The sequence below is a fragment of the Macrotis lagotis genome, chromosome X (genome assembly GCF_037893015.1).
Source record: "Macrotis lagotis isolate mMagLag1 chromosome X, bilby.v1.9.chrom.fasta, whole genome shotgun sequence".
NCBI classification, from domain to species: domain Eukaryota; kingdom Metazoa; phylum Chordata; class Mammalia; order Peramelemorphia; family Peramelidae; genus Macrotis; species Macrotis lagotis.
Window position 1 is genome coordinate 649,725,272 of NC_133666.1, and position 8,139 is coordinate 649,733,410.

An 8,139-nucleotide genomic window follows, 5' to 3' on the forward strand; every position below is an offset into this window, starting at 1 on the left:
TATCAAACTTAAATGAATTTCAGGAGCAGCTTGGTGGCACAGTGGATAGAGCACTGGTCCTGAAGTTAGGAAGTGGGGCGGCTAGGTGGTGCAGTGGATAGAGCACTGGTCCTGGAGTCAGGAGTACCTGAGTTCAAATCCAGCCTCAGACATTTAATAATGACCTAGCTGTGTGGTCTTGGGCAAGCCACTTAACCCCATTGCCTTGTAAAAAAAAAAAATTGATTTCCTGAAGTTAGGAAATATTTGAGTTCAAATTAGCTCTTACTAGCTGTGTGACCCCAGACAAGTCATTTAATCCCAATTGCCACCCCAAATAAGGAAAGAAATGGATTACTACCCCTATCAACCCTTTAAAGCAACTCTTGGGGTTGATCGAGGGGGGGGGGGAGCAACATAGAGCAAGGAAACAAACTTCCTTTCTAAAAGTCAGGATATAATCTTCCTCTGGGGTTCATGGGAGGAGCTCTGAGTTCACAAAGAGTCTCCCCACATCATGGAGTCAGAAGGAAAGTGTTGGTTTAAATTCACCCTATGCAAGAAGTCCCTTCCCTGAAAGACTACCTCCAATTTATCCTGCATATAGTTGTTTGAAAATTGTCTTCCCCATTAGATTGGAAGTTCCTTGAGGGAAGGAACTGTGATTTTTTTGCCTTTCATATATCCCTAGTGTTTTACCCAGGTCTAATACATGGTAATCACTTAAATACTTGTTGGTAACTGATCTGAGCATCTGAAGACACAACTCCCTCCCCCCTCACCAAAGCCATGCCAGAGGGCTGGGTATCCGGGGCTCCATGCCAAGAGTCTATGGGAAGGGGTTATTCCTGTGCATTAGAATTAGCCCTATTGGTCCTTTTGTTTCCTACCTCCCCAGCCTCATGTCCCAGGCAGACACACATACAAATACAGAGACCACAAATTCTTGACTCAAAATGTCAGTTATAAAGATTTTATTCACTTTCTATTATTCCTCTCACCCCAGTGACTGCCCCCACCCACTGCCAGCCTCAAGCTAGCTGCCTGGTGTCACTGAATGGTGGAGACTGGAATGGGAGGGGTGGAAGGGGTTCCCAAAAACTCATCCACTTACCCAACTAAGCTTAGCCCAAGACAACAGGGAGGAAACCGAGTCAGAAGGGAATGAGAATCACAAGTGAGAAAATAATAAATTAATCTGGAGTGAAGGGAAAGGAGAAGGAAATGGTAAGAAAAATCAGCTTCAATGGGGTCCAGATGCCCTTTGCGTGAGTGGCTAAGGGTGGGAAGGCAAGGAAGACTGGGTCCAAACTCACATGCTGAGCTATAGGCTGGGAGTAACATAGGATGAGTAAAAAGGGAAGGGGAAGGGAAGGGAGAAGGAAGTCAAGACTCCCTTCCAGTCCTAGCCCAACTCAGACCAAATCATATGTCCCTCCCATTCACACCCATACATTCCTGGACAGCAGACACTGGAGAAGAGGGGGACATTTGGGGATTATTCCTTGAGGTCTGGGAGGGGAACTTTTCCAGACCAAGAGAGATTGGGCAGCAGAGTTAGGGGGACGGGAAGCTGTCCTATTGGCCCAGAGGAGAGAAAACCCTGAATCTCCCTCTCTTCCCTTATCACTGAGGCTTCTGTGGATTGAGGTTTGCAGATATCAACAGCCTCAACTGCAGGGTGCTCTGAGATTTACAGAGCTGTTCGGTCCATCTCCATCTTTAGGGGCAAAGAGCCAGCTTCCTGGGGTTCCACAGCTACAGCTACCATGGGGGCAGGAGCTGGAGCCAAGGGCCACTCCAGGCCATCCAGGTAATTCTTGTCCCCAGAGATGCTCAGTGGCTGTGAGGAGCAGGGTGACAGAAAAGGAAGAAAACAGAATCTCCAATATGGGGAGAAGACCAAGTTGCCTCAGGAGGTGATGATCTCCCCATCCTTAGAGGTATTCGAGCAAAGCAGAGATGCCCACCTGTCATGGATTCATGCACTGGGGAGGGGGCTGGACTCAATTTTCTCAGAGGGAACTTCCAAATCTGGAATCCTATGATTCAAAGGCAAGGGGAGAAGAGGAGAGACCCAGGTTGTTGGGAAAGGGATAGAAAAATCCTGGACATGAGAAAGGCCATAGTTGAGATCTTTGGGAGGGGAGAAGAGGAATAAAGGGGAGGTACACTCAGTATCTTCCCTCCCCATCCACCTAAGCCCACATACCTGGTTCCGGATGTGCTGGTCCGGTGCAGTCACAAGACTGGCACAGCTGAGCCATAGCATGACAAGTACCGAAAAGAGGAGGCAGGAGGCCAGTATCCACTTGGGCAGTCCAGAGCGCCTACACCCCAGCCCCCCAAAGATGTCACTGACTCAGACAAGGCAGTGAGCAGGATTAAGGGCAGGGCCCTTTTCTGTCAGAACATGTCAAAGGAAGAGAATCCAGCTGAGGGTCTGGTATGGCTCTGTCCCCTTGGGAGGTTGGGGATGAATCCTTTGCCTGACAAGGTATTTATAAACTTGGGGATGAGATAACTGAGTAGGGAGCAAAAAGAAATGAGTTTTCAAATAATCATGGGGAGGGGGCAAAAATAAGTCAGGGACTAGGTCTAAGGGGAGTGGAGGGGTAAATAATAACTCACTTTCCCCCCAACTCTGAGTGAAAGAGTAGCAGATGAGAGATGTAAGGATCAAAGAGGTTAAATTATTTGTTCAAAGTCAAAGAGGTAGTAAATAGTAGATTCAGGATCAGACTTTTCCTTTCAAATATAACTGTGCTGCCTCATATGGAGAGACACAGACAGGATTCACCTTGAAATAATGGGCCCAGGGCACCTGCATGGCACAGTGGATAGAGCACCAGCTCTGGAGTCAGGAGGACCTGAGTTCAAATCCAGCCTCAGACATTTAATAATTGCCTAGTTGTGGGACCTTGGGAGAGTCACTTAATCCTATTGCCTTAAATCAATAAATTTTTTTTAAAAGACAGAAATAATAGCATCAGAACATCCCAGAGCTTCAGCTCAAAGAGAGCTCTAGTTCAACCCCCTAGTTTTATAGTTAAGGAAACTGAGGCCTAGAAGGAAGTGCCTCCCCACTAAAGCCCTGTACCCACTTGGACATGCAGCCCAGGAAGTTGTGTTCTGGCTGGGGGCTGGAGGAGGTCTCCTGGATCACTTTGCCTTTAGTCTTCACTTTTTTCTCTTTAGGACCTAGAAGAACAAAAGGATGAGGTCCCATTGTTCAGTGGACCCTTTGGAACACAGCCCCCATCTAACACTCAATCACACTGTGGAAAGGCAGGGTTCTAGAACCCAAAGCAACTGAACCCTGAGACTCTTGGTGATGAGGCTGAAGATTTTGGTAAATGGGGCCTGGGACCCTGAATAATAAATAGATGGTTGAGAGGTAGACAACAGTTGGACTCCATGGTTTCTTCTTCCCCTGCTTTAAGAGGAGCAGAAGGAGGAAGACTGAGAATGCACAGGGATAGTTGCTCAGATGTCTCACCTGAATGGAGATTCCCTGATGACATCATATTGGCATGGTGTTGAGTTGTTCCTGGCCTAGGTGCTTCCATCTCTGGCTGTGACTGGACAGAAGAAACAAGACAGGGTAGGAATGCCCATTAGAAGACCACAGAAGGCCTGGGCCTCTACACAGACCATCCCATGAACCAGATGAGCATATACTCAGGCTCATTGTCCTCAGCGTGAGGTCTCTTTACTATTTCTCTCACCTCATTCCACTCTTAACACCACAGGATCTAAGAGTCAGGAGGGACATTAAAACGCATCTACCCCAAAACTCTCCTCCTGCATCATCCACAGAATTTGTCAAGTCTTTGTTTGGATACCTCTGATGATGGGGAGCTCATCATTTATGTTCCCTCCACTCTCACCTGGAAAACTACCATCTTCCCATTATCTGCTTGTAGGTAATAGGTCCAAGTGGAGGAGATGAAACTTTGGGCTGAGCTGATCAATTTATTACACAGATTAGATAGGACATCCATCACTGAAATGGTATCAGGTGGAGGTACTGGTCTCTGTCCCTAGATGGGGTTGGGGAGGGGAAGGGAGAGAAGAGTGGAGAAAAAAGAGACACAAATCCCCAGATCATCATGGTGGCAATCATGCAACCACCTAAATAGGAGATACTTTAGAGGATTGAGGACCTGAATTGGGCTTTAAGAATAGGTAGGCTATATAGAACAGAGGCAGAAAAAAGGAGAAAATATTTTTCACTGAGTAGTTCCAACTGAGCTGGAACATTAGACATAGTGAGCTTCGAGAGAATAAACAAGTGAAGGTTGGAGCAAACTACCAAACTGGGGACCATAAAATTTCTTCTGAAGTCCGGAGGGAGCCACAGAGAGTGTTTGAGCAGGACAGGGATGTTATCAAAGCTGATTGTAGCAGCCTGTTGGGTTGGGTAGAGAGGCTAATTAGGAGCCTTGTTATAGTAGTGCAGGTCAGAGATGTGGAGGACTAGACTAAGATAAAAATCATGGAGATAAATGGGGGAACTGATGGAAGAAATACTACAAATATATATATATATATAGATAGATATATATAGATATATAGATATATAGATATATATAAATGAGAACCTATGCCTAGCTGACTGTGAAAACTGCTGGGAAAGTGGGGAGTCAGATGGCATAAGCATATGGTAAAGTTAGAAGAGACATCAACCTCTACAAAGTCAGATATGAGAGACCTAAGAGTTCCAACCCCCCTCATTTTTACAGATGGGGAAACTGAGGACTAGGGCAGAAAGTGGCTTGGCCATGTCATTGATTCTGAACTTAAAACTGCCTCTCTGGGTCTCCTTGTCCTGTACACTGAAGCAGAAATGAAGCAAATTTCCCAGGGATCTGTCTTCACACCTTATATTGTCCAGGTGAAGGTGAAGGTGAAGGTGGAGGTGAAGGTGAAGGTGAAGGTAGAGGTGGAAATGAAGGTCTCAGCGACTCTGGTATCTGCCTCAAGCATCCTTCAGAGCATGCCAGCTGTCCTGGAGCCTGGTCATAGGCCTGCAGACAGGCTTCAGGAGTGAATGGTGGAAGATTCTCAGTGTCTGCAGGCTGCATGCTGCCAGTCTAAGAAAGGGCCTGTTTCCCTTCCCAGACCAGGGTTCACTAAGAGGATTCAGAGAGCTGGAAGAAAACTTGGAGATTGTCTATTCGGAGCCCCTCTTTTGTCTCCAGACCTGAGGCCTCCAAAAAGGGGGTCCCACAGGTGGAGAATTCCTTCCCTCCTCACTCCCTATCACGGTGGGACCCCAAGGTTCCACTCCTTGCCTTCGCTGCTCCGGGGATCCCACCCTACCCCCCCCACTCTTCATCACCTGCTTTGCACTCGGCCAGGGTGACGTTGTCCTCCGAGTTGCCTGTCACAAGGCGGCAGATGGCGAAGAGGCGGCAGCCCCGGGCGCAGGCGTTCCGCACCTCCTCCTTTGGGCAATAAGGAGGGTGACAGGGGCGCCGCAGGGGCCAGGGTGGGCCCCGGCCGAGCGCAACCCCCCCCCAGCTGCGCCCCGCCCCGAGGCCTGGCACCCCACCGCCGACACGCCACGGGTGGCCAGTGGGGGGGGGGGGGGCTGCCCTTCCCCGGCCCCGCGCCTCTCACCTGCACCGCCGCCCCGGCGGGAGGAGTCCAGAGACTGCACTGCAGCTGGCACGCGCTGGTGGCAGGGCCCAGCTGCTGGCCGAACCGGTCCCCACCCGTGGCCGTGGCAAGAGGCGGTAGCCCGGAGTGCAGAAGCAGGAACAGTAGCGGGAGCTCGGCGCCGACCATGGCGAACGCGGGGATCGGGGTCCGGGGGGGCGCCTGGGGTCTGACCAGAGACAGAAGCAGCAGCTCAGTGAGGGGCGCGCGGGGGGCTGGGGTGTGACGTCATCGTCCCTGAGCAAGGGAGCCTGGGAGACTGGGGGGCGGGGGAGGGGAATGGGGAGAGATGGAGACCAGGAACCAGGAGGTAAAAAATTTGGAGAAAGAAGCTGGGGAGACCCTCTTGGCCCCTTATCCTCCCTTGGGGCCACTGATCCCAGCCCAGCTCCTCCACGGAAAGCCAGGGATGGGGGCGGGGGGAGGAGGTCCTCCATCGCTGCCTTCAGAAGAGCTTGGAGACTAAGGGAAAGGACCAGGGCCCGAGGGCATCTCTCAGCGGAGCCTTGGACCCTTAAGTCAGATGTCTGGGGGGGGGGGGGTAGGCCAACCTGGGAGCAAGGCAAGGGACATTGGCCCCCAAACGAATTCTTCCTCTCCTGTCACTCACATGGACTGCAGAAGTATTCACGACCCTGGAAATTAGTCCTGAATGGTCTTGGGCTCTAGGAAGTGGTCGATCTTCCTTATCCCTGGTCCCGAGGACCCCTTCCCAAAAGGGGATCCCTTCGTTCTTTGGGGGTTTTGTTTTCCCTCGGGAAAGGGAAGCCCCCTAGACGGTGTAGAGCTTGATGGGGCGCCCCAGAACTGGACAAGGTAGTCCCAATTCTATGCGGAGACGGGCAGGGACCTCCCAGACCCCCCCTTTCTTAATGTAACATTTATACGAAATGTGAGCTTTATAAAAGTATTTTCTTTTCTTTTGAACACGGTAGGTGTTTAAGAAATTCTGGTTGGCTGAGCGGCTAATTACCCCACTTTCGCAGCTCAGGATCCCTTGGGTCGATCTGGCCAGCGGTCCCGGGGTAATTACGGTTCAGGGTATCTAATCCCTTGTCAGGGCCGCCCCTTAACTTAGACTCCCAGACCCTTCCAGGGCTGGCCTCCGGGCCCGCCACGTGCGCAGGTGCCGCCCCTTGATCTCCAGGCCAAGGCTTTTGACTCCAGACTCGGAGGGAGATGGCCCAGGTCAGAGGCCGCCAGTGGTGCCTCCGGCAGGAGGGAAAAAAGAGCGAGGCGCGGCTGGGGAGAGGAAAGGGGCAGGCTCCGGGCGGGAGCCAGGGTGTACTACCCCCTCCCCCAACCCAGCTCCCGCCTTTCATCTCCCCCCGCCCAGTCCCCAGATGGCTTAATCAGCCGCGGCTGTGTCGGGCGCAGCTGGAATGTAACCTGCAAGCCCGCACATCTGGCTTTGGTCTTCTGTCTCGCCCCAAAGCGGCGGGGAGCGGGAGTCAGGAGCCGCATGGTCCTCGGCCTCCCCAGGGCTGGCGGCCTCCCCCTGCTCTTCTCATCAGCAGCAACTGAGAACTGGAGGTCCGACCCCCAAACCTCGCTCCCTTCCTAGCAACCCCCTCCCAGTTCCTTGTGATAGGAGTGGAGCGCCCGGAGAAGGCACTGAAGAAGCATTCCTTTTGTTTCTGCCTCAGTTTCCCTGGTTCGTGGACTGGTCTAAAGCAGCTCGAAAAGGGTGGGGAGCGACGAAAAAAAGGGACCCGAAATTCTGTGGCCCTGGGCTCAGGTGAGCTCTCCCTCCCCCCAGACAGCCTCGGCAGCTGCCTCCCCCTCTGGCCAGCCACCGCCTCCCTTTCCCAATTCACCGCTCCCCACCCCCCCACCCCGAGAGCTAGTCCAGGTGAGGGGGGCAGGGGAGCGCTGCGCGGCCCCGGGGTCGGATTTCAGGAAATCCGCCGACATTCCTCAGGGGCTTAAGAGGGAAAGTTTCTTCTGCGCCGCCCCTCACCCCCCCACACTCACTTCCTACCCCCAGGGGCGCCTCGCCCGTTTCTGAGCTGAAGCAGGGTTGGGGGCCACTAGGCCCTTCGGGAATGGAAGCCCCTATCAGCTTCTGGGTAAAGACGGTTCCCCGACGGCTCTGAACTCCAGAACCAAGGTTGTTTTGGGGTCCCTGGCATGGGCTTTTTTGGGGGGTAGTAACCTCTAGTCGTGCCTCCAGAGGAAGATCTGTGAACTAGTTTGCACGTGTCCAGGCGTCTCCCTGGGGCCGCATCGGGGCGATCCAGTCAAGCCATCCGGGAAAAACCCGGGTGTCTCCTTCCCGCCTCCCCCCCCCACGGCCCCAACATAAAGTTGATGTCACCCTGTGAGAGGGCAGGCTCCGGGATCTGGACAAGTCTCCCTTTGTCCAGTGCCCGCGTCCTGTCCTCCCTCCAGGCCAGAGTGCTGACACCCCAGGGGTAGGGGGTGGAAGCCGGGGCCCTGGCACCAGCGCGGCGCCACTCACCCCCCAGCCCTAGGGCAACGAGTTTGAGGAGTGAA

At 52.8% G+C, this 8,139-nt stretch overlaps 1 protein-coding gene across 1 annotated transcript; it reads right to left on the bottom strand.

Moving 5' to 3' along the window:
- Positions 1–989: 989 nt before the first annotated feature.
- TMEM59L (transmembrane protein 59 like) lies at positions 990–5,787 on the bottom strand. Its single transcript, XM_074200326.1, has 8 exons — positions 5,605–5,787; positions 5,324–5,429; positions 4,863–5,020; positions 3,870–4,022; positions 3,479–3,560; positions 3,084–3,180; positions 2,192–2,309; positions 990–1,822 (listed from the first exon to the last, which is right to left on the bottom strand). The coding sequence occupies exons 1-8, from the start codon at positions 5,770–5,772 to the stop codon at positions 1,673–1,675; spliced, it is 1,032 nt and encodes a 343-aa protein (XP_074056427.1). The 5' UTR covers positions 5,773–5,787; the 3' UTR covers positions 990–1,672.
- Between the last annotated feature and the right edge of the window lie 2,352 nt (positions 5,788–8,139).

Bases quoted from the DNA above. Each gene is read 5' to 3' on its own strand.
- TMEM59L (XM_074200326.1), bottom strand. From the start codon at position 5,772: ATGGTCGGCGCCGAGCTCCCGCTACTGTTCCTGCTTCTGCACTCCGGG. The intron at 4,023-4,862 runs GTGTGAAGACAG...AACCCCATCTAG, and splicing joins CTTCACCTGGACAATATAAG to GGACAGAGACCAGTACCTCC. The intron at 2,310-3,083 runs GTGGGTACAGGG...GCTGGGGTGTAG, and splicing joins TTCCTGGGCTGCATGTCCAA to GCGCTCTGGACTGCCCAAGT.